At 41.0% G+C, this 27055-nt stretch overlaps 1 protein-coding gene across 2 annotated transcripts in view; it reads left to right on the forward strand.

Annotated features, from left to right (window-relative positions):
• The window catches only part of Isha (Insulator su(Hw) mRNA adaptor), a 126440-nt gene that overhangs the window by 46061 nt on the left and 53324 nt on the right, over positions 1-27055 (forward strand). For both annotated transcript variants that reach the window (XM_071689175.1, XM_071689176.1), the window contains 6 exons: positions 1682-1930; positions 2333-2551; positions 3925-4093; positions 6782-7086; positions 11042-11119; positions 12973-13287. In XM_071689175.1, the coding sequence (XP_071545276.1) occupies positions 1682-1930; positions 2333-2551; positions 3925-4093; positions 6782-7086; positions 11042-11119; positions 12973-13287 (1335 nt within the window). The remainder of the gene's footprint in view (positions 1-1681; positions 1931-2332; positions 2552-3924; positions 4094-6781; positions 7087-11041; positions 11120-12972; positions 13288-27055) is intronic.

Raw genomic sequence — 27055 nt, forward strand, 5'->3', positions numbered from 1 at the left:
CGGATGGAACCATGGAAGCGGAAGTGGATCATAGGTTGGGGGAGGGGGCGAAAATCCTGGGAGCCTTGAAGAATGTGTGGAAGTCGAGAACATTATTTTGGAAAGCAAAAATGGGTATGTTTGAAGGAATAGTGGTTCCAACAATGTTGTATGGTTGCGAGGCGTGGGCTATGGATAGAGTTGTTCGGAGGACGGTGGATGTGCTGGAAATGAGATGTTTGAGGACAATGTGTGGTGTGAGGTGGTTTGATCGAGTGAGTAATGTAAGGGTAAGAGAGATGTGTGGAAATAAAAAGAGCGTGGTTGAGAGAGCAGAAGAGGGTGTTTTGAAATGGTTTGGGCACATGGAGAGAATGAGTGAGGAAAGATTGATCAAGAGGATATATGTGTCGGAGGTGGAGGGAACGAGGAGAAGTGGGAGACCAAATTGGAGGTGGAAAGATGGAGTGAAAAAGATTTTGAGTGATCGGGGCCTGAACATGCAGGAGGGTGAAAGGAGGGCAAGGAATAGAGTGAATTGGATTGATGTGGTATACCGGGGTTGACGTGCTGTCAGGGATTGAATCAGGGCATGTGAAGCGTCTGGGGTAAACTATGGAAAGTTGTGTGGGGCCTGGATGTGGAAAGGGAGCTGTGGTTTCGGGCATTATTGCATGACAGCTAGAGACTGAGTGTGAACGAATGAGGCCTTTGTTGTCTTTTCCTAGCGCTACTTCGCACACATGAGGGGGGAGGGGGATGGTATTCCATGTGTGGCGAGGTGGCGATGGGAATGAATAAAGGCAGACAGTGTGAATTGTGTGCATGGGTATATATGTATGTGTCTGTGTGTGTATATATATGTGTACATTGTGATGTATAGGTATGTATATTTGCGTGTGTGGACGTGTATGTACATACATGTGTATGGGGGTGGGTTGTGCCATTTCTTTCGTCTGTTTCCTTGCACTACCTCGCAAACGCGGGAGACATCGACAAAGCAAAATGAATAATAAATAAATATTAATTTCATTTTTTAATATCCCGTGGAAAGTCATTGCTAGCTGATCTTTTATGTTCATTTACATTGTGTGTGTGTCATCTAGAGTGTCATTGTCAGAATGGTCTTAGTCATCTGTTTCACTTTTCTCTATTCAACACCTTCTAGCTCATTGATTTCATTGGATTATATTGCATCCATGATATATTCCAGCGCTTCTTACGCTGACCTTAGGTTTGAGTTGGGGCAGTAAGAGCTGGAGATTTTGATGACTAGTAACCAATATACTCAAGACATTTGGCTCATTGTCAGGCATGTGTGTAGTGTAGCCATTTCTTACTAATGTCACTATTTTTCTTCCTGCAAATACCTCAGGCTTGAAATGTAAGAGGGTGTTACCATAGCTGCACTCCGCTCTCAGCATAAGTTATTGCTGGCGTTGCTACTGCAACACCCTGCAGTGAATAGGTTAACTTATTGAGCCAGTGTAAATGTGTAAAATAGGAAGGAAATTTTTCTATTACCTACATGATATATAATGTCTTTGGTGTATAGTACCTTTGATGTAAGGTAACTTTTTCATTTTGATTTCCTTATTTTGCTGTATGGGCCACTTGTGTCAGATTTGACAAGAGATAGTAGTACTTCTGTTTGGAACTGTTTCAGTTAATCTGTATGGTTATATGAGAATTTGTCATTTAGGTCGCTATGGATTGGAAGGAGCTCCTCCTGGTCCTCCTCCTGGTTTTGTGCCTATTGGGGTACCACCTGGTCACCCTCCAAACACACGTAGTCAGGAGATTGTAGCACCTTTACCACCAATGCCACCGCCACCACCGGTAGAGAAGCCTCAAGAAGTTCCTAGAGAAGGTCCACCACCTTTACCCACAAGTGCCCCAGGTCTACCACCAAACATGATGCCACCACCATTTGGTCTCCCTAACATGCCACGTACGTTTGACAGTTATTAAGCTGACAAAGAAGATGTATGCTTGTTGTTTGTAGAAAGAAAAATATACCTCTGAGAGAATTGATTTTAGGGGTTGGGATATTTCATTTGAGGTTGCTAGAGGAGTGATTTTGGATCAAATGCAATTAAAGTATTTTATTGATAAGAAAAGTGGGTGTGGAGACATTGGTCTTGTCTGAAATATCAATATAGTTTGCAGTGTGATAATGTAAGTAGCTTGTTATAAGTGTGGAAGTTCATGTTTTCTTTAACATACAGCACATGACTGAGAAGTGTACAAGTGATATGAATGTAATACATGTACTATCAGGAGAATGTTGTTGATAATATATTCATGCATTTCTGCCATGGATGCAAAAACTAAAGAATTTGTTTGTTTACAGCACCTCAGGTTGGTCATGGACCTGGTCCAGGAGGCATGCCTCCACTTCCTCAGGGCTTTGTGCCACCAAACCTCCCTCCATTGGGAGTACCACCACCACTGGGCCTTCCACCATTGGGTGTACATCCTCCAGTATCCTCCATCTTAGGCCAGCCTCTTATAGGTGCCATGCCACCACCAGTTAGTATGGCTCCCAGCATGCCAAACAGACCTCCTTTGAGTAAGTTCACTGAGTTATTCTTTTAATGATGGCCCCTTTTGTGTTTCATCTGGTGTATTTTCATAGCCTCTTGAATGATATTTACATGTTTTAATTCCTCTCAACCTGTTCATTAATGCCTTAGTTTCACTTTCTTTTCATTGCCTGTCATCTTTCGACTTTATTCGTATGTTTTTTATTTCACACACTTATTCTCACTTGGATCTGTGTCGCTGTTTTGTCTTAAAAATGACTTGAAATTTACTCCATATGTCTAGTGTATGTTCAACATAATTTTGTCTGTTTTCATTAACATCCTTTTGATGCATATCAGTTTTATCTTTATTGGAAAAATAGAGAATACATCAGTGTCACCATATAAGTATTATGTGGCATTTACTGCTGCTAGTACTAGTGCATGGCAGGCAACCACTAAACAGGGAGGCACCATTGCTTGTGTTCCTGAAGGGCTATTTGCTGTGGCGTTAGAAGCTAGCATTGCTGCTTTTGTTAGGTAACCACATCCAGGCCGAGATTGCGGCATTTTTTTTTTCTCTCCCTTCCATAGCTCTTGCCCTTACACTAACCCAAGCCTTTACTTCTGAGACATCCACAAAACATTCTTCCCCCTTACTCTTCAGCTTTGTTTCACTACATCAAGTTTCCTTTCCTCAAACATGATACCCATCTGTCCTTTCTTATTGTGGTTGCATTCAAACACTCCTGCCTGTTCCTTGAAGGAGGATGAGCACTTCCTGCTTGGCTTCTTTTATTTGAACTTTTAGAAATTGAAATACAAGAAGGAGAGGGTTTCCAGTTCCCCAGCTCCTCTTCTTCTTAGTTGCCTTCTGTGACATACAGTGGATATGTGGAAAGGATGTTTTCTGTATCTCCATACGCACATATTTTCCTTACATGTTTGCCTCTTCCAGCATTAGTGAAGTAGTGCAAAAAACAGGTAAAGAAATGGCCTCATTTGCTCATGTCCACTCTCTGACTGTCATGCACATTGCTATGAGACTAGAGCTTCTTATCCAAAACCAGGACCCACAGATTTTTCTATGGGGCAAAGGCCTCCTCCACCATTCCTCTACCATATCCCTGAGTGATCTGCATGATAACCTCATTGGTTTACATACCAGCCATATAAGATATGATATGACTTTTATTTGTACATATCCCATACTTGTACATTTATTTATTTTGTTTTGTAAAGGGAAACAGAAAAGAAGGATATTTATTTTGTTCACATTCTGATCAGTATTTGTTAAGGTTACCTGGCATTTAAGGGATAGTAAAAGTACATTAGCAATAATATTCTCATGAAGTTTTGATACTAACATTTCAAGTCATTTCCGCTTATTTCCTTTATCAAAATTTTTGGTTATTTTCAGTGCCCCCTGGAAGTGAAATACAAAACAGTGTTAACTCAGGTCCTGTAACAACTATAGCCAACAGTGGACCAATGGGCAGCAATCCCTCTATGGTGAACAGCAGTTCTCACACACATGAGTCTAATGATATGGACATTGAGATGGAGGATGTAGAGAAGAATGACATGGGGTGAGTATTGTTAATTTTGGAATTTTAAGTTCTCAAATAAGTATTCAATTTTTCAGAATCATTGATATATTTTTTCTTCATATTTGTGCATAGTTTCCTTCATTAATGAGGTAATATCAGGGAAGGATTTAGAAATGGCTTCATTTGCTCACATGTACTCTTTATGTGTTGTGTTATGTATTGAAACCTCTGCCAGGCCCATCAGAGCCTTCCTTAGTTTTGTCAGAACACTTCACATACCCTTATTCAGTCTGATGACAGTACATCACCCCCAGTATGCCACACTGCTCCAGTTCATTCTTTTCTGTGCATTTCAGGCCCCAGGGACTCTCCACCTTTTTCACTCCATCCTTCCATCTCCAGCTCTGTCTTCCCCTTCTCCTTGTCCCTTTCACTTGAGGCACACACACCCTCTCTTTCAACCTCACCTCACTCATTGTCTTTATATGTTCAAACCATTACATCACACTTCATCTCTTTTTATTACTAAACCCCATTCTTACCATTTCATTCTTATTGGATTAACCCTCCATGCACCACATGTTGTCCTCATATTTTTCATATCCAGCACATTCAGCCTATTCTGTACTTTCTCACTTAGAAACCACACCATATATTAATACAACACCCTTTGACTACTGTTTCATTGAATATTTAAATTTTTGCCCACACTTACAATGGCCTCATGTTTCCACACAATCGTCAGTGTACCCATGACCTTCATCCCCTCACAAACCTTATGGCTCACTTCAGCATCCTTGATTCCATTTACTGCCATTTCCCCACCCATGTATCTAGAACACTTACCTTCCTCCAAGTTCTACCCATCTAGGCTAGCTCTCCACTGCAAAGCTTAATAAGTAGTAACCTTATTTTTATTCATACCTACTTTCAGTTTACATCTTTCACACACACACCCTTGCTCTAAATCTAAAACCTGCTTTTGCAGTTTTTCACTTGAATCTACCAGTGCCTTATTATCAGCAGAGAGTAACTAAACCATCTCCTAGGCATCCTCAACAGACTGTAGACTTGCCACTCTCTAGAAGAGCTTAGATATACCACCTTTTTATTGTATAACATTTTTGTCCTTTGTAATTTTTTATTTTTGCAAAAACACAATTGCATAGAAAACTGAAGCATACAGCTTCACATTGCCCAAAATATTTCCTCTTATTTCTTATTGCTCTTTTCTGGTTTTATGAGATTTTTTTTTCAAAGAATATAGATGGTTTCATTTGAAAAAAAAATTAAATGATTGCCTAAAAATATGTCCAAAGAAAAAATTACAGCACAGCTCTTCCATGTTACAAGGTCACGATTAGCATGGAGTGGGCAATGTTATTGGTAATTCTGTTATCCTTTTTCCTGTCATATACCTTGCTAATGTTGACTGACTGCAACACCATCTGTAACTTCATCACTGCCCATCTCAAAGCCCCTTTTCATTTTGACATCTTTTATTTGACCATTTTTTCCTTTGTCATACCATTCTATGCTTATTCATGTTCTTGCTCCTTCATTGTAGATGTCACAGAAACTCTCATAACAAAGACTAGGTTCCTGGCTATTGAACTCCATTGTACAGTCTGTGTTACCATAGAAATTGTGTATTTTGTTAATTGAGCCACTAGGCTCACCAAGTAAATAAACAAGATATGCAGAATGAAAAAGATAAAAAGCACTTAGTGTGGAATTGCTGGTTCCACTTTGGCACATTAGATATAGGTTGAGGATGTGTGTAGGGCTTGAAAGACTGTTTGTGTCTAGTCTGTCTCATAGATTTTGGATTGATTAATGATGGATAGGATAGGATAAAATTTCATAAAATTTCTTTGAAGGTAAAAGGTACAAATATCATCAAAGTTGTTTTTTATGTCTCAAATAGCAATAATATATTTCCATAAAACTAAATTGAAGGTCAGGAAAGTGTGAGGTTCATTTCATTCATTAAAGATTTGTATTAGGCATGACTTCTCTAAGTTAAAGTTTCATGTTAATATGTTGGTACCAGAGATATAGATTGATAGTGTAATGTCAGCAATCATGTTCAAGATGAAAAATGCCTTAAAGATACACTGAAGAGTTTAAAAGAACCAGGGACAGATATTCAGGCAAATTAATTAGCAAATTATAAAATGAACTGAATATAACCTCCCTTCATTGTAGTGTTTATAATCATAAAGGAGCTCATGATAGTTTGTTTTGTATCTGGAACAGTTTTGATTACTATGATTTTTTGTTTGTATGGAGGAAAGAGAAAAATTCTTCCTCTATGAGAAAAACCATTCGGTGGAAAATAATTTGAAATTAAAGAAATTTGATTTGTTTTGACTTTCAAGGAAACAGTAGTGAAACAAAGCATCTCGCTCTTTAGAAATGCATTATGTTTTAGTATCATGAGGTTTCCAATCATGGATAGCAGGGAGCTATTGGTTTGGTGAATTGGGAATTTGAGTCCATCAGAATTTGTGCATTTGATGAATGTAGAAAATGAGTTCACACTCTGAAAACCAAAAGTGAAAGATTTTGCATTCATTGCTCTATGCATTAAAGATTCATAATTAACATCAAAATTATTTCTTGATTTTTTTGGTAAGAATTTATATTAATGCTAGAAAGGAATGTTTAATTTTTGTTTTTATTCTGGTTGAATGCCAATTAATCTCATGACTTTTTAAATTTCAGGAAAGAAAATGGTCTTCCTTCCAAAGAAAAAGATGAACATGCTGAACGACAGCATGATAGACAACATAGATTTGACCGTTCAGTGACCCATTCCTCACCATCTGGTGAAGACAAGATGGGTTTAGTTGAGCGGTTACGAAACTTAGCATCTGGAGGTGATATGGAACCTAGGGACAAGTATGATCGGGAAAGACGGGACAGAGACCGTGATAGAGATCGAGACAGAGGCAGGGAAGTACATGAGAGAGATGAACGTATTCATGACCGAGATCGTAACCTTGATAACATGAGGGGACGAGAGAACAGTAAGTTGAGCTGAAATGTACAGTGTAGCATATATTTTGTTGTTAATTCATACTTTTCACTATGCTAATATACACCAAGATTGACATTTGTATATGTGCTCATGCATAAGTTCATGCAGGAACACACACACATATATATGGAAGACCAATTTTTCTGTTTTTGATGCAGTCCCACAAAGGTGGGGAAAGCAGCTAAGAAAATTGAGGGCATTGTTTGTTTGTTCCTTATGATACTCCACTAAAGCAGGAGAAGCATTTAGGTATGAATATGTGTATCATTTTTTATACTTGAATGGCATCTCCCACCTTCATGAAAGTAACATCATGAACAAACCAACTGCAACTTCATTTGTACATCAACTCTTTATGTGTCATGTATAATATGCTTAGATCATCATGTACTTTCCACAGCCAAGGCCTTCTAGTTATTCTATTGATTGTCTTGGTTAAGCCTGTTAATAGTATGGTCTTAAAGAAAAATCACATTGATGCAGGTCATTGTATCCCATGCATGCCTCTCATTCCACTGATTATTTAGGTCCTGATAACCCAAAGCCTTCACTTTGTCTTTCAGTTTCCATTGTCTCCTTGCATCTTCCCTCGTCTGACACATAGTTCCTCTTACACAATTTTTTTTCGTTCATCCATTCCATAATTCCAGACCATTTCAGCACACCTTGGTCTACTCTCTCAGTCATACTTTTCTTACTACCTCTTTCTTACACTCTTATTCCTTACATTATCAACATGCCTCATGCTACTTATTGTTCTCAGGCATTTCACTTACAGCATGCCCTCCCTCCTCCATCCTTTTGTATTTAAAGCCCAAGACACTCAGCCATAAAGTGGGTTAAACACAGTTTCGAACAAACCCACCTTTTGTGTGTAGGGCCGATGATTTCCACCTATACAGGTCATTGGGACTACTGTATCTTCAGATATATCCACTCGTGACCTTATAGACAAAGGTTTCTCTTTTGACACATTCCTTGATGCACCGAGGACCCTTACTGCTCACCCATCCTATGATTCACTCCATCTCCCATAGTTCATATGCTGTCATGTTCATTCCAAATTAAGTAAAACACTTGCACTTCCTCATGGTTCTATACATTCAAAATCACACTTGAATCAACCTGTCTCTCTTGTCTGCCAAACTTCATAACCTTATCTTATTCACATTATTTCTCAACCAAAGACCTGTTCCCCTTTACCCACTCTGTAGGTCATTTCATCTCCCATTTGGTGCCGTATTCACTTTCTGGTTTCTAAAAGGCTCCCCCTCCTCCAAGTTCTTTCCATTCAAACTCACACACCAAATAGCCTCTCCCTTTTCATTGCTGAGTCTGATAACCTTGTACAATTTCAGAGATAGTTTTTCACTTCCAAAATATTTAGATACTTTCCCTTGTCTCTTTATTTTTTTCTTTCAATAACCTCTGTAATTCAATTAAGGCTTTTCCTTGATGTAGACTTTTTCCATGAGTGGAGCTTCCATCGTATAGTTGCATTTTGCTTGATGGCAAGGACATGGATGTGGTTAGTAGGCTCTGGTTAGTTGCATTTTACTTGATAGCTAGAGAGTGGATATATGGGAGTGAGGCCATTGGTTATCTGTTCCTAATGCTACCTTATTAACATAGGAGAGGCAGTTATGTTAAAAAAAGTTATTCATATTTATATTATACTTTGTTGCTATTTCCCTTGTTAGCGAGGTAGAGCAAGGAAACAGACGAAAGAATGGCCCAACCCAACAACATACACATGAATATACATACTTGTCAACACATGCACATATACATACCTCTACATCTCAACATATACATATATATACACACACAGACATACATATATACACATGCACATAATTCATACTGTCTGCCCTTATTCATTCCCGTTGCCACCCCGCCACACATGAAATGAAAACCCCCTCCCTCCACATGTGCGCGAGGTAGCGCTAGGAAAAGACAACAAAGGCCACATTTGTTTACACCCAGTCTTTAGCTGTCATGTACAATGCACCAAAACCACAGTCTCCTTTTAACATCCAAGCCCCACAAAACTTTCCACGGATTACCCCAGACGCCTCACATTCCCTGGTTCAATCCATTGACAGCATGTCGACCCCGGTATACCACATCGTTTCATTTCACTCTATTCCTTGCGCGCCTTTCACCCTCCTGCATGTTCAGGCCCCAATTACTCTAAATCTTTTTCACTCCATCTTTCCACCTCCAATTTGGTCTCCCACTTCTCCTCGTTCCCTCCACCTCTGACACATATATCCTCTTTGTCAATCTTTCCTCACTCATTCTCTCCATGTGCCCAAACCATTTCAAAACACCCTCTTCTGCTCTCTCAACCACACTCTTTTTATTACCACACATCTCTCTTACCCTTTCATTACTTACTTGATCAAACCACCTCATACCACAAATTGTCCTCAAACATCTCATTTCCAGCACATCCACCGTCCTCCGCACAACTATATATATAGCCCACGCCTCGCAACCATATAACATTGTTGGAATCACTATTCCTTCAAACATACCCATTTTTGCTTTTCAAGATAACGTTCTCGACTTCCACACATTCTTCAGCGCTCCCAGGATTTTCGCCCCCTACCCCACCCCATGATTCACTTCCACTTCCATGGTTCCATCCGCTGCCAGATCCACTCCCAGATATCTAAAGCACTTCACTTCCTCCAGTTTTTCTCCATTCAAACTTACCTCCCAATTGACTTGTCCCTCAACCCTACTGTACCTAATAACCTTGCTCTTATTCACATTTACTCTCAGCTTTCTTCTTTCACACACTTTACCAAACTCAGTCATCAGCTTCTGCAGTTTCTCACACAAATCAGCCACCAGTGCTGTATCATCAGCGAACATCAACTGACTCACTTCCCAAGCTCTCTCATCCACAACAGATTGCATACTTGCCACTCTCTCCAAAACTCTTGCATTCACCTCCCTAACAGTCCCATCCATAAACAAATTAAACAGCCATAGAGACATCTCGCACCCATGCCGCAAACCAACGTTCACTGAGAACCAATCACTTTCCTCTCTTACTACACGTACACATGCCTTACATCCTCGATAAAAACTTTTCACTGCTTCTAACAACTTACCTCCCACACCATATACTCTTAATACCTTCAACAGAGCATCTCTGTGAGCTCCATCATATGCCTTCTCCAGATCCATAAATGCTACATAGAAATCCATATGCTTTTCTAAGTATTTCTCACATACATTCTTCAAAGCAAACACTTGATCAACACATCCTCTACCACTTCTGAAACCACACTGCTCTTCCCCAATCTGATGCTCTGTACATGCCTTCACCCTCTCAATCAATATGTATATATATTATATTATGTCGCTGTCTCCTGCGTTAGCTAGGTATCGCAAGGAAACAGATGAAAGAATGACCCAACCCACCCACATACACATGTATGTACAGAACACCCACAAATGCACATACACATACCTATACATTTCAATGTATACTTTCATATACATACACAGACATATACATATATACGCATGTACATATTCAAAAATGATATATGTACATATACTGGTTGGTGTTACCAGACTCTCCCTGCTTGAGGTTACACCTTTAGTGAAAAGTCACCTATGGGGAGACTGTTCACTGGGAGTACAGTCTCATCAGAGAACTTCTCACCTTGTTCATTGGGATTGCAGTCACATCAGAGACCTTCTCACTTCATAGGAGTCTACTTTTTCTTACTTCTGGAAGTAGTACAGCCTTGAGCTACAAAAGCTCTTTAGAAAAATCATCGGTAGCACAAGGACTCATGTAGATATTGGTCATGGAGTAATTAGAAATAGATATACACCTGTTTCCCCTTTCCTGCTTCATTACGATAGTGCCAAGAATATATAACTGAGCCTTTGAAAAAATGTTCATTTCACCATTTCAGAAAGTGATAATACGGGAGGGGATGATTTCCAGCCCCCTGCTCCTGCCCATCTTAGTCGTCTTCTTCGACACACAGGAGGTATGTGGGTAGTATTCTTTCTCCTTTTTCCATATATATTATAATTGTATTGTTATTCATATTCATATTCATGTTATTATTTTATTTTATATATTTATACATCCACATATACATACACATCCACATGCAAATGTAAATACCTATACATCTCAACATTTACATGTATATATGCACACAGACATATACATATATACACATGTACATAATTCATACTGTCTGCCTTTATTCATTCCCGTCGCCACCCTGCCCCACATGAAATAAAAAACCCCTCCCCCCTCATGTGTGCGAGGTAGCATTAGGAAAAGACAACAAAGGCCACATTCGTTCACGCTCAGTCTCTAGCTGTCATGTAATAATGCACCGAAACCACAGCTCCCTTTCCACATCCAGGCCCCACACAACTTTCCAGTTTACCTCAGACATTTCACATGCCCTGGTTCAATCCATTGACAGCACGTCGACCCCATTATACCACATTGTTCCAATTCACTCTATTCCTTGCACGCCTTTCACCCTCCTGCATGTTCAGGCCCCGATCACTCAAAATCTTTTTCACTCCATCTTTCCACCTCCAATTTGGTCTCCCACTTCTCGTTCCCTCCACCTCTGACACATATATCCTCTTGGTCATTCTCTCCATGTGACCAAACCATTTCAAAACACCCTCTTCTGCTCTCTCAACCACACACTTTTTATTACCACACATCTCTCTTACCCTATTATTACTTACTCGATCAAACCACCTCACACCACATATTGTCCTCAAACATCTCATTTCCAGCACATCCACCCTCCTCTGCACAACTCTATCTATAACCCACGCCTCACAACCACATAACATTGTTGGAACCACTATTCCTTCAAACATACCCATTTTTGCTTTCCGAGATAATGTTCTCGACTCCCACACATTCTTCAACACCCCCAGAACTTTCGCCCCCTCCCCCACCCTGGCTGTCATGTGTAATGCATCGAAACCACAGCTCCCTATTCTTGTTAGCTATTTCCTATTTAATGACACAGTGCCAGGAACAAACATAGAAAGACATTGGTAAACTAGGTAGTAGGAATATTAGGTAGGAGCCTGTGGAGACACTTTGCCAGAGTTGCCTTCTGCTCGTGGCCTGTTCAGGGTGAGGTACTGAAGGGTAAGAAGTGGAGGGGGAGAGGGGTGCCATTTCATGTGTGGTGGGGTGGCGACGGGAATGGATGAAGGGAGCAAGTATGAAAATGTACATGTGTGTATATGTATATGTCTGTTTATGTATATGTATGTATATGTTGAAATGTATAGGTATATGTGTGGGTGTGTATGTATATACATGTGTATGTGGGTGGATTGGGCCATTCTTTCAACTGTTTCCTTGTGCTGACATGGGAGACGGCGCTAAAGTATAATAGATAATAAGATATAATTGAATTTTTGCATACACATAAAAGAAATGTATGTATATTTATGTATACGTTGAAATGTATAGGTATGTATATATGCATGTGTGGGCATTTATGTATACACATGTGTATGTGGGTGGGTTGGACCATTCTTTCTTCTGTTTCCTTGTGCTACCTCACTAACTTGGGAGACAGTGACCAAGTATAATAATAATGAGGATAATAATAATTGAATTTTTAATATATTCACCTGGAGATAGTGCATCTGCCCTGGCCCTCTTATTTTCATTGTTTTTGCAAGCCGTTTGGAATAAATCAGTAATAACATGTATTTGGTTTACTGTATCAGAATAATTACAGAATAAACCTTTGATTTGTAATTTTTTTTTCTGTGATTAAGATGTATTCATTGCATTATTAAATGTAAGTAATGCTGTGTAGAGTATTATTTTTATCCACAGGTCGTTTTGGGCCTGATGCTTTTAGTGGTCCTCCACCAGGCTTTCCCCCACCAGGCCCACGGCCTGATGGCCCACCTAACTTCCGTCCAGATGGTAGCGCAGGCCCCAATGGTCCTGTAGGGCCCAGTGGCCCTGGAGGACCTAGTGGCTTTAATAATTTTGTTCCAGTACCTGGATTTGGTCCTCCAGGTGGAGGTTCAGGAGGCCCACCAGGTTTAATGGGTGGACCACCAGGCCCTCATGGACACTCGGGAATGAGGAATGATGGTTACGGTCATATGAGAATGGGCATGATGCCAGGACCTAATGGCCCAGGTTAGTTCATTTTTGTTGGTTGTTTTTGTAGAAAGAAAAAGTTTAATGCATTTTGTTTTTGACAGTACAGCATCCTCATTAAGTTTAGCAGACTTTGGAATAAGCATATTTGCATAAGGTTTTTTTTTTAAGTATATATGGGTTTGAATGAAATATTTGTTTAGAGTTGCTTGAAAGGTTTTGTGAAATATGGGCCATGTATGAAATAGCTGATTAGAGTGGTGAAAGGTTTTAATTGAGAAGCTTGAGCATTTGTAAGGCTAAGCTGAGAAGTGAGAAATTAAGAAATTTGTCATGTTTAGAAATGTCCACCTCACATAAATATCCATTTAATGGAGTTAAGGGATTAAAAGTAATAATTGTATGACTCATTCCAATGTAGTTTTAAAAAGTTTCAGTCTAACACAGACCCTTGATATGACTATCAAAGTGGCATTCAGAGGGTTTGGTGATCATTATCATACTTTATCAGTGATCTTCAATATAGACCATGCCTTTGATAATAATTGGAGATATAATAATTCAGAAAATAATTTCAGAAAAGAAGAGTGAATGTTGGGGTGAAGAGGGTGGTGAGAGTAAGTGAGCTTGGGAAGGAGACTTGTGTGAGGAAGTACCAGGAGAGGCTGAGTACAGAATGGAAAAAGGTGAGAACAATGGAAGTAAGGGGACTGGGGGATGAATGGGATGTATTTAGGGAATCAGTGATGGATTGCGCAAAAGATGCTTGTGGCATGAGAAGAGTGGGAGGTGGGTTGATTAGAAAGGGTAGTGAGTGGTGGGATGAAGAAGTAAGATTATTAGTGAAAGAGAAGAGAGAGGCATTTGGACGATTTTTGCAGGGAAAAAATGCAATTGAGTGGGAGATGTATAAAAGAGAGACAGGAGGTCAAGAGAAAGGTGCAAGAGGTGAAAAAGAGGGCAAATGAGAGTTGGGGTGAGAGAGTATCATTAAATTTTAGGGAGAATAAAAAGATGTTCTGGAAGGAGGTAAATAAAGTGCGTAAGACAAGGGAGCAAATGGGAACTTCAGTGAAGGGCGCAAATGGGGAGGTGATAACAAGTAGTGGTGATGTGAGAAGGAGATGGAGTGAGTATTTTGAAGGTTTATTGAATGTGTTTGATGATAGAGTGGCAGATATAGGGTGTTTTGGTCGAGGTGGTGTGCAAAGTGAGAGGGTTAGGGAAAATTATTTGGTAAAGAGAGAAGAGGTAGTAAAAGCTTTGCGGAAGATGAAAGCCGGCAAGGCAGCAGGTTTGGATGGTATTGCAGTGGAATTTATTAAAAAAGGGGGTGACTGTGTTGTTGACTGGTTGGTATGGTTATTTAATGTATGTATGACTCATGGTGAGGTGCCTGAGGATTGGTGGAATGCATGCATAGTGCCATTGTACAAAGGCGAAGGGGATAAGAGTGAGTGCTCAAATTACAGAGGTATAAGTTTGTTGAGTATTCCTGGTAAATTATATGGGAGGGTATTGATTGAGAGGGTGAAGGCATGTACAGAGCATCAGATTGGGGAAGAGCAGTGTGGTTTCAGAAGTGGTAGAGGATGTGTGGATCAGGTGTTTGTTTTGAAGAATGTATGTGAGAAATACTTAGAAAAGCAAATGGATTTGTATGTAGCATTTATGGATCTGGAGAAGGCATATGATAGAGTTGATAGAGATGCTCTGTGGAAGGTATTAAGAATATATGGTGTGGGAGGCAAGTTGTTAGAAGCAGTGAAAAGTTTTTATCAAGGATGTAAGACATGTGTACGTGTAGGAAGAGAGGAAAGTGATTAGTTCTCAGTGAATGTAGGTTTGCGGCTGGGGTATGTGATGTCTCCATGGTTGTTTAATTTGTTTATGGACGGGGTTGTTAGGGAGGTGAATGCAAGAGTTTTGGAAAGAGGGGCAAGTATGAAGTCTGTTGTGGATGAGAGAGCTTGGGAAGTGAGTCAGTTGTTGTTTGCTGATGATACAGCGCTGGTGGCTGATTCATGTGAGAAACTGCAGAAGCTGGTGACTGAGTTTGGTAAAGTGAGTGAAAGAAGAAAGTTAAGAGTAAATGTGAATAAGAGCAAGGTTATTAGGTACAGTAGGGTTGAGGGTCAAGTCAATTGGGAGGTAAGTTTGAATGGAGAAAAACTGGAGGAAGTAAAGTGTTTTAGATATCTGGGAGTGGATATGGCAGCAGATTGAACCATGGAAGCGGAAGTGAATCATAGGTTGGGGGAGGGGGCGAAAATCCTGGGAGCCTTGAAGAATGCGTGGAAGTCGAGAACATTATCTCGGAAAGCAAAAATGGGTATGTTTGAAGGAATAGTGGTTCCAACAATGTTGTATGGTTGCGAGGGATGGGCTATGGATAGAGTTGTGCGGAGGAGGGTGGATGTGCTGGAAATGAGATGTTTGAGGACAATGTGTGGTGTGAGGTGGTTTGATCGAGTAAGTAATGTAAGGGTAAGAGAGATGTGTGGAAATAAAAAGAGCGTGGTTGAGAGAGCAGAAGAGGGTGTTTTGAAATGGTTTGGGCACATGGAGAGAATGAGTGAGGAAAGATTGACCAAGAGGATATATGTGTCGGAGATGGAGGGAAGTGTCGGAGGTGGAGGGAAGGAGGAGAAGTGGGAGACCAAATTGGAGGTGGAAAGATGGAGTGAAAAAGATTTTGTGTGATTGGAGCCTGAACATGCAGGAGGGTGAAAGGAGGGCAAGGAATAGAGTGAATTGGATCGATTTGGTATACTGGGGTTGAAGTGCTGTCAGTGGATTGAATCAGGGCATGTGAAGCGTCTGGGGTAAACCATGGAAAGTTGTGTGGGGCCTGGATGTGGAAAGGGAGCTATGGTTTCGGGCATTATTGCGTGACAGCTAGAGACTGAGTGTGAACAAATGGGGCCTTTGTTGTCTTTTCCTAGTGCTACCTCGCACACATGAGGGGGGAGGGGGATGGTATTCCATGTGTGGCGAGGTGGTGATGGGAATGAATAGGAGCAGACAGTGTGAATTGTGTGCATGGGTATATATGTATGTGTCTGTGTGTGTATATATATGTGTACATTGAGATGTATAGGTATGTATATTTGCGTGTGTGGACGTGTGTGTGTGTACATTGTGTATGGGGGTGGGTTGTGCCATTTCTTTCGTCTGTTTCCTTGCGCTACCTCGCAAACGCGGGAGACAGTGACAGAGCAAAATGAATAAATAATTAAATAATAATTCACCCAGTACTTGCTTTATATGAAATCTCTATACTTGGTTTTGCCACTATGTGATGAACCTACTTTTACTAGTTCCTCCTTTTATGTGGTCAAAATTTGCTAGTGTGATTATTTGTGGTAGATAGTGCGCCAAATTATGCAGGGAGGGTTGGTGGATGGAGTAAGCTTGGATCCTGGGTGCAGTGTGCCACTTTTCCACTAGTGGGTCACTTGCAGGTACCACAATTTGGGTATAATTGTTAATGCAATTTTCCTGCAACTCGGTGTGTGTGTGTGTTTGTTAATGTGGCATCCATATGTCCAGCAACATATTTTATCACATAACCAGCAGTGTAATGCAAGAGAACCTCTCTTGACTGAAGAAACAAAGCTAGAAATCTTATGACTTGCTGATGTTTGTGTTTGAGCATCAGCACTTGGCTATGCCTACATCCTGGGTGAATCAACGATCTGCAACATAAAGAATGCAGAGAAAATTCATTGTTTTGTGGTCCTCTGTACTCCATTGTCTGCCAAAGTAACAACTTTAGTTAGAAAGCACATATTGAGAAAATGCTTTCATTATACATAAAGCACGAGATGAAGAAGAAAGCAGCCTTACTAACCTTCAACTTAGGTCAAGAGCTCTGAAGATTTATGAGCATTTATGTAAAGAAGACATTGTAGTTCTGCTAGATAAGTTGATTTAATGCCAGAAGCTGCATAATGTGAAGGTAATGGGAGAATCTGCCAGTACTGACTACAAAGCTGCTGTACACGTTTGTTTATTGGTTAGCTATATGTTATTTCTCTGTGGGAGGTTTTCATAGAATATAATCTCTGCATAAACAAGGGATGGATGCATTAGGCAATTCCTCAGAATAGGTCTTCACAGCAGACTGTTAAGGTTTATTCACTAGCATTTAAAATGCAGAAAATTGAAGGTGAAAGTTGGCAAAAACCTAAGTAATACCTATATAAGAGGGAAAGTGAACCAACATTATGGAGTAGGTAGGGCAAGCAAGTCGAGTATGAAGTTATCCTGGGAGAATTTATAAGTCAGACCGCTTTCAACTCAGCTCTGTCTAGTAAGGATGCTCAGTAGGATGCCGAGCTTGATGTGCGAGAAGTATTCCTTACAAAATTGAATCAATCCTTTGTATAAACAAAGCAACTGTTCCGAGGCAGTCTTAGCTATCCCTGTATTGTGTATTTTCCAAAAAAAGTGGATGTTTCAGTAATACCAAGTCTGTTCATTGAGTCTATCAGATGGAATTACAAAGGTGTCAAAGGAGAGACGAGAGTTGTAAGTAGTTTTGATTGACAGTTGGGTACAAACTGGGTCTTGGAAGCATTAAACTTGCCTAGATTTTGTCTGCTCCACTGGTATATCCTGTCCAAATCAGAGTTTATTGAGATGCAGAGCAAGTGAGAGAAGGCACAAGACTAAAGGATGTGGAGGAATGTAGTGTTGAGTAGTCAGCACATGAGTGCATTTGGGTATTTGTGGAAGAGAAAATTGTTGATGAAAAGGAGAAAAAGTGTAGGGGCCAGGACAGAACCTGGAGGGACACCTCTGTTGATGGAGAAAGGAGGGGAGGCTGATCCATCAACAATCAGAGGTAGAGCAGTTGGAGGGGAAGTTAGATATGAGAGAACAAAGTGAGGAAGGAAAACCAAAAGATGGTAGCTTAGAGGTGAGACCCCATAGCCAGTGTCAAAAGCTTTGGACATGTCAAGGGCAACTGCATATGACCCCCCAAAACCCTTCATGGATGATGACCAGACATTAGTAGGATAAGAATCAATATCATCGGTGGATCTATCCTTATGGATGCTATATTGGTTATCAGAGAGAAGACTGTGAGATTCAAGTTGTCTTAAGGATATGGGAGTTGAGGAGGAATCCAAAAACTGAAAATGATAGATGTTAAAGCAACATGATGATAGATAGAGGAGTCAGAATGGTCACCCTTCTTAGAGATGAGATGTATCAACACTTGCTTCCAAGAAGGAAAAGTTTTGGTATTTAAACGGAAATCGAACATACAAGTGAGCACAGATGCAAGTTCAGAGGCACACTTTTTTAGCCCTTGTAGATAGATGTCTTCAGGACCATAATCCTTGCTTGTGTCTAGAAAGTGAAGTGCTTTTTGGACAGTCTGAAAAGAGATTACAGGGAGGGGCATATGATTAGCAAGAGGAGTATCAGGGGTTGAAGGAATGTTAAGAGTTATCCAAAGTGGGGTTAGAGGAGAAACAGGAACCAAAGAGAACTGTATAAAAAGATTATTTTTTTATATTCACCGTTTCCTGCATTTGCGAGGTAACGTCACAAACAGGACCGAGCCTTAAAGGGAAAATCCTCACTTCCCCCCTTCTCTGTTCCTTCTTTGGGAAAAATAAAAACTGGAGGTGAGGATTTCCAGCATCCTCAAATCACCCTCTGACACGTGTGGAATACGTTGGAAGTATCCTTTCTCCTTATCCCCATGGATAGTACATATATCTCTCTCACCCTTTCATTACTTACTCGCTTGATCAAACCACCTCACACCACATATTGTCCTCAAACATTTAATTTCCAACACATCCACCCTCCTCCACACAACCCTATCCAAAGCCCATGCCTTGCAGCCATATAACATTGTTGGAACTACTATTCCTTCAAACATACCCATTTTTGCTCTCCAAGATAACATTTTTTTCCTTCCACACATTCTTCATCAATCTCAGAACCTTTGTCCCCTCCCCCACCCTGTGACTCACTTCTGCTTCCATGGTTCCATTTGCTGGTAAGTCCACTTCCAGATATCTAAAACACTTCACTTCCTCCAATTTTTCTCCATTCAAACTTACATCCCCATTAACTTGTCCTTCAACCCTACTGAAACTTATAACTTTGTTCTTGTTCACATTTACTCCCAACTTTCTCCTTTCACATGCTTTTCCAAACTCAGTCGCCAACTTCTGCAGTTTCTCATCCAAATCTGCCACCAGAACTGTATTGTCAGTGAACAACTGACTCAATTTCCAGGCCCCTCTCATCCCACCATAGTGCATACTCACCCCTCTCTCCAAAACTTGCATTTACCTCCCAAACCACCCCAACCATAAACAAATTAAACAACCATGGAGACATCACACACCCCTTTTGCAAACCAATTCTCACAGGGAATTAGTCACTCTCCTCTCTTCTTACTCGTACACATGCCTTACATCCTTGGTAAAAACTTTTCACTGCTTCTGGCAACTTACCTCCCGCACCATATATATATCTCTTAAGACCTTCCACAAAGTATTGCTGTCAACCCTATCATATACCTTCTCCAGATCCATCTTTTTTTTTTTTAAGTATTTCTCTCACATTCTTCAAAGCACACCCCTAATCCACACATCCTCTACCACTAATGAAACCACACTGCTCCTCCACAATCTGGTGCTCTGTCCGTGCCTTCATCATCTCAGTCAGTACTCTCCTGTATGATTTCCTAGGAATACTCAGCAAACTTATAACTCTGAAGTTTGAACACTTGTCTTTATCTCCATTGCCTTTGTACAGTGGCACTGTGCACACATTCCACCACTCCTCATGCCTTTCATCATGGTCTATAAATACATCGAATATCTGTACCAATCAATCAACGTCACATTCACCCCCTTTCTTGATAGATTCAACTGCACCACCATCCACACCTGCTGCCTTGTCGGATTTCATCTTCTGTAAAGCTTTCACTCCCCTTTCTCTCTTAACCAAACTATTCTCCCGGACCCTCATGCTTTGCACACCAGCTCGACTAAAACACCCCACATCTGCTACTCTTATCGTCAAGCACATTCAACAAATGTTCGAAATACTCTATCTCCTTCTCACTTCCCCTGCATGCGCGTGAGGTAGCACTAGGAAAAGACAACAAAGGCCACATTCGTTCAAGCTCAGTCTCTAGCTGTCATGTATAATCCAAAGAAACCACAGCTCCCTTTCCACATCCAGGCCCCGCAAGACTGTCCATGGTTTACCCCAGACACTTCACATGCCCTGATTCAATTCATTGGCAGCACGTCGACCCCGGTATACCACATCGTTCCAATGCACTCTTTTCCTTGCATGCCTTTCACCCTCCTGCATGTTCAGGCCCCGATCGCTCAAAATGTTTTTCACTCTATCCTTCCACCTCCAATTTGGTCTCCCACTTCTCCTTGTTCCCTCCACCTCTGACCCATATATCCTCTTTGTCAGTCTTTCCTTATTCATTCTCTCCATGTGACCAAACCATTTCAATACACCCTCTTCTGCTCTCTCAACCACTCTCTTTGTATTACCACACATCTCTCTTACCCATTCATTACTTATTCGATCAAACCACTTCAAACCACATATTGTCCTCAAACATCTCATTTCCAACACATCCACCCTACTCTGCACAACCCTATCTTTAGCCCACGCCTCACAACCATATAACATTGTTGGAACCACTATTCCTTCAAACGTACCCATTTTTGCTTTCTGAGATAACATTCTTGCCTTCCGCACATTCTTCAATGCTCCCAGAACCTTATCCCCCTTCCCCACTCTGTGACTCACTTCTGCTTCCATGGTTCAATCTGCTGCCAAATCCACTCCCAGATATTTAAAACACTTCACTTCCTCCAGTTTATCTCCATTGAAACTTACCTCCCAGTTGACTTGTCCCTGTCCCTCTACCCTACTGTACCTAATAACCTTGCTCCTATTTACATTTACTCTCAGCTTTCTTCTTTCACACAGTTTACCAAAATCATCCACCAGCTTCTGCAGTTTCTCACTCAAATCAGCCACCAGCGCTGTATCATCAGCGAACAACAACTGACTCACTTCCCAAGCCCTCTCATCCACAACAGACTGCATACTTGCCCCTCTCTCCAAAACTCTTGCATTCACCTCCCTAACAACCCCATCCATAAACAAATTAAACAACCATGGAGACATCATGCACCTATGCCGCAAACCGACATTCACTGGGAACTAGTCACTTTCCTCTCCTCCTGCTCGTACACATGCCTTACATCTTCGATAAATACTTTTCACTGCTTTTAACAACTTGCCTCCCACACCATATACTCTTAATACCTTCCACAGAGCATCTCTATGAACTCTTATCATATGCCTTCTCCAGATCCATAACTGCTACATACAAATCCATTTGTTTTTCTAAGTATTTCTCATACATTCTTCAAAGCAAACACCTGATCCACACATCCTCTACCGCTTCTGAAACCACACTGCTCTTCCCCAATCTGATGCTCTGTACATGCCTTGACTCTCTCGATCAATACCCTCCCATATAATTTCCCAGGAATACTCAACTAACTTATACCTGTGTAATTTTAACACTTACCATTATCCCCTTTGCCTTTGTACAATGGCACAATGCATGCATTCTGTCAATCCTCAGGCACTTCACCATGAACCATACATACATTGAATATCCTCACCAACCAGTCAACAACACAGTCACCCCCTTTTTTAATAAATTCCACTGCAATACCATCCAAACCCACCACCTTGCCGGCTTTCATCATCCGCAAAGCTTTCACTACCTCTTTGTTTACCAAATCATTCTCCCTGACCCTCTCACTTCGCAAACCACCTCAACCGAAACACCCTATATCTGCCACTCTATCATCTTACACATTCAACAAACCTTCAAAATACTCACTCTATCTCCTTCTCACATCACCACTACTTGTTATTACCTCCCCATTAACCCCCTTCACCAATGTTCCCATTTGTTCTCTTGTCTTATGCACTTTATTTACTTCTTTCCAAAACATCTTTTTATCTTCCCTAAGATTTAATGATACTCTCTCACCCCAACTCTCATTTGCCCCCTTTTTCACCTCCTGCACCTTTCTCTTGACCTCCTGCCTTTTTCTTTTATACATCTTCCAGTCATTTGTACTATTTCCCTGCAAAAATCGTCCAAATGCCTCTCTCTTCTCTTTAACTAATAATCTTACTTCTTCATCCCACCACTCACTACCCTTTCTGATCTGCCTACCTCCCACGCTTCTCATGCCACAAGCATGTTTTGCGCAAGCCATCACTGCTTCCCTAAATACATCTCATTCCTCCCCCACTCCCCTTACGTCCTTTGCTCTCACCTTTTTCCATTCTGCATTCAGTTTCTCCTGGTGCTTCCTCACACAAGTCTCCTTCCCAAGCTCACGTACCCTCACCACTCTCTTCACCCTATCATTCTCTCTTCTTTTCTGAAAACCTCTACAAATCTTCCCCTTCACTCCACAAGACAATGATTTGACATCCCTCCGGTTACACCTCTCAGCACATTAACATCCATATGTACACACACACACACACATGTATTTGTATATACTTATATATTTATTTATTTTGCTTTGTCGCTGTCTCCTGTGTTAGCGAGGTAGCGCAAGGAAACAGACGAAAGAATGGCCCAACCCACCCACATACACATGTATATACATACACGTCCACACACGCAAATATACATACCTACACATCTCAACGTATACATATATATGCACACAGAGACATATACATGTACACACATGTACGTAATTCATACTGTCTGCCTTTATTCTTTCCCATCACCACCATGCCACACATAAAAAACAACCCCCTCCTCCCGCATGTGTGCGAGGTAGCGTTAGGAAAAGACAGAGGCCACATTCGTTCACACTCAGTCTCTAGCTGTCATGTAATAATGCACCAAAACCACAGCTCCCTTTCCACATCCAGGCCCCACAGAACTTGCCATGGTTTACCCCAGATGCTTCACATTCCCTGGTTCAATCCATTGACAGCACATCGACCCCGGTATACCACATGGTTCCAATTCACTCTATTCCTTGCACGCCTTTCACCCTCTTGCATGTTCAGGCCCCGATCACTCAAAATCTTTTTCACTCCATCTTTCCACCTCCAATTTGGTCTCCCTCTTCTTGTTCCCTCCACCTCTGACACATATATCCTCTCGGTCAATCTTTCCTCACTCATTCTCTCCATGTGACCGAACTTTTTCAAAACACCCTCGTCTGCTCTCTCATCCACACTCTTTTTATTACCACACATCTCTCATACCCTATTATTACTTACTCGATCAAACCACCTCACACCACATATTGTCCTCAAACATCTCATTTCCAGCACATCCACCCTCCTCCGCACAACTATATCTATAGCCCATGCCTCGCAACCATATAACATTGTTGGAACCACTATTCCTTCAAACATACCCATTTTTGCTTTCCGAGATAATGTTCTCGACTTCCACACATTCTTCAAGGCTCCCAGAACTTTCGCCCCCTCCCCCAACCTATGACTCACTTCCGCTTCCATGGTTCCATCTGCTGCCTGATCCACTCCCAGATATCTAAAACACTTCACTTCCTCCAGTTTTTCTCCATTCAAACTTACCTCCCAAGTGACTTGTCCCTCAACCCTACTGTACCTAATAACCTTGCTCTTATTCATATTTATCCTCAGCTTTCTTCTCTCACACACTTTACCAAACTCAGTCACCAGCTTCTGCAGTTTCTCACCCGAATCAGCCACCAGCGCTGTGTCATCAGCGAACAACAACTGACTCACTTCCCAAGCTTTCTCATCCACAACAGACTGCACTCTTGCCCCTCTTTCCTATACTCTTGCATTCACCTCCCTAACAACCCCATCCATAAACAAATTAAACAACCATGGAGACATCACACACCCCTGCCGCAAACCTATATTCACTGAGAACCAATCACTTTCCTCTCTTCCTACACTTCCACATGCCTTACATCCTCGATATAAACTTTTCACTGCTTCTAACAACTTGCCTCCCACACCATATATTCTTAATACCTTCCACAGAGCATCTCTATCAACTCTTATCATATTCCCTCTCCAGATCTATAAATGCTACATACAAATCCATTTGCTTTTCTAAGTATTTCTCACATACATTCTTCAAAGCAAACTCCTGATCCACACATCCTCTACCACTTCTGAAACCACACTGCTCTTCCCCAATCTGATGCTCTGTACATGCCTTCACCCTCTCAATCAATACCCTCCCATATAATATATATTGTTTATACTCCCACATATTTTCTGCTTGTCTTAGAAGGGGACTGAAGGGGTTGGGAGGCATAATACATAAATATTGATTGCACATAGAAATCACATACACTCACTTTTCAGCCCTCAGCTTTAAGCTTAGGTATGTGAACCTGATAATTGTTAGGGGTGTGGCAACTTTTGCTGCTCTTTCCCTGAGATGTATTATAACTGAAATGTTGACAAGCTTTTGACGGGGCTTGATACCAGGGCAAATTAATATTTTTTAATGCGATGTATAGGTCTTTATAGCAGTGTGTTAAATGATTTAGTTAAGTTTTTGACCAGTAATGTAATGTTACAGTAAAACCTTTGTTATCCATAATTTGAGACAGCAAAATGTTCTGTATAACTTTTTTTCAACTTCAGGTGGCATATATATTTTATCAGTTTTGGATGGCAAAAAAGTGCTATAAAAGATCAGTAAAAGTATTTAGAATTGCACACTTTACACCGCATCGATTAATTTACTTACCATGCGGTAGCATGTGGTGCTTGTGGTTGTTAACTGTCTCCCATGTACTTTGTGGTGCAGTGTTGTGTGCTTGTCTTATACATTTATGTATTTTTTGCACCCTGGGTTACTATTTTGGACAATGGTCCCTTTCAAGCATCATCAGCAATCACCTGATAGCTCCTTCCTGAAGCCATCTCCATCTCGCTCAAAGAACCTTATTTGCTTACATGTAGTAATATTTTTTCTTTGTAAAATATTTACAAATACATAAGATACATGTATATGCGGGTGGGTTGGGCCTTTTTTTTTTTGTCTGTTTCCTTGCACTACCTCGATAATACGAGAGACGGCGATTAAGTATGATATTAATAATAATAATAATAATAATAATAATAATAATAATAATTTATTTATTTTATTTTATTTATTATACTTTGTCGCTGTCTCCCGCGTTTGCGAGGTAGCGCAAGGAAACAGACGAAAGAAATCGCCCAACCCACCCCCATACACATGTATATACATACGTCCACACACGCAAATATACATACCTACACAGCTTTCCATGGTTTACCCCAGACGCTTCACATGCCTTAATTCAATCCACTGACAGCACGTCAACCCCGGTATACCACATCACTCCAATTCACTCTATTCCTTGCCCTCCTTTCACCCTCCTGCATGTTCAGACCCCGATCACACAAAATCTTCTTCACTCCATCTTTCCACCTCCAGTTTGGTCTCCCACTTCTCCTCGTTCCCTCCACCTCCGACACATATATCCTCTTGGTCAATCTTTCCTCACTCATTCTCTCCATGTGCCCAAACCACTTCAAAACACCCTCTTCTGCTCTCTCAACCACACACTTTTTATTTCCACACATCTCTCTTACCCTCACGTTACTCACTCGATCAAACCACCTCACACCACACATTATCCTCAAACATCTCATTTCCAGCACATCCATCCTCTTGCGCACAACTCTATCCATAGCCCACGCCTCGCAACCATACAACATTGTTGGAACCACTATTCCTTCAAACATACCCATTTTTGCTTTCCGAGATAATGTTCTCGACTTCCACACATTCTTCAAGGCCCCCAGAATTTTCGCCCCCTCCCCCACCCTATGATCCACTTCCGCTTCCATGGTTCCATCCGCTGCCAGATCCACTCCCAGATATCTAAAACACTTCACTTCCTCCAGTTTTTCTCCATTCAAACTCACCTCCCAATTGACTTGACCCTCAACCCTACTGTACCTAATAACCTTGCTCTTATTCACATTTACTCTTAACTTTCTTCTTCCACACACTTTACCAAACTCAGTCACCAGCTTCTGCAGTTTCTCACATGAATCAGCCACCAGCGCTGTATCATCAGCGAACAGCAACTGACTCACTTCCCAAGCTCTCTCATCCCCAACAGACTTCATACTTGCCCCTCTTTCCAGAACTCTTGCATTTACCTCCCTAACAACCCCATCCATAAACAAATTAAACAACCATGGAGACATCACACACCCCTGCCGCAAACCTACATTCACTGAGAACCAATCACTTTCCTCTCTTCCTACACGTACACATGCCTTACATCCTCGATAAAAACTTTATGATAATAATAATAATAATTATAATGATAATAATGGTGATTATAATAAGGAATAGTGGTTCCAACAATGTTGTATGGTTGCGAGGCGTGGGCTATGGATAGAGTTGTGCACAGGAGGGTGGATGTACTGGAAATGAGATGTTTGAGGACAGTATGTGGTGTGAGGTGGTTTGATCAAGTAAGTAATAATAGGGTAAGAGAGATTTGTGGTAATAAAAAGAGTGTGGTTGAGAGAGCAGAAGAGGGTGTTTTGAAATGGTTTCGTCACATGGAGAGAATGAGTGAGGAAAAATTGACCAAGAGGATATGAGATGTTTGAGGACAGTATGTGGTGTGAGGTGGTTTGATCAAGTAAGTAATAATAGGGTAAGAGAGATTTGTGGTAATAAAAA

This window comes from Panulirus ornatus, chromosome 46, assembly GCF_036320965.1.
Source record: "Panulirus ornatus isolate Po-2019 chromosome 46, ASM3632096v1, whole genome shotgun sequence".
NCBI lineage: Eukaryota > Metazoa > Arthropoda > Malacostraca > Decapoda > Palinuridae > Panulirus > Panulirus ornatus.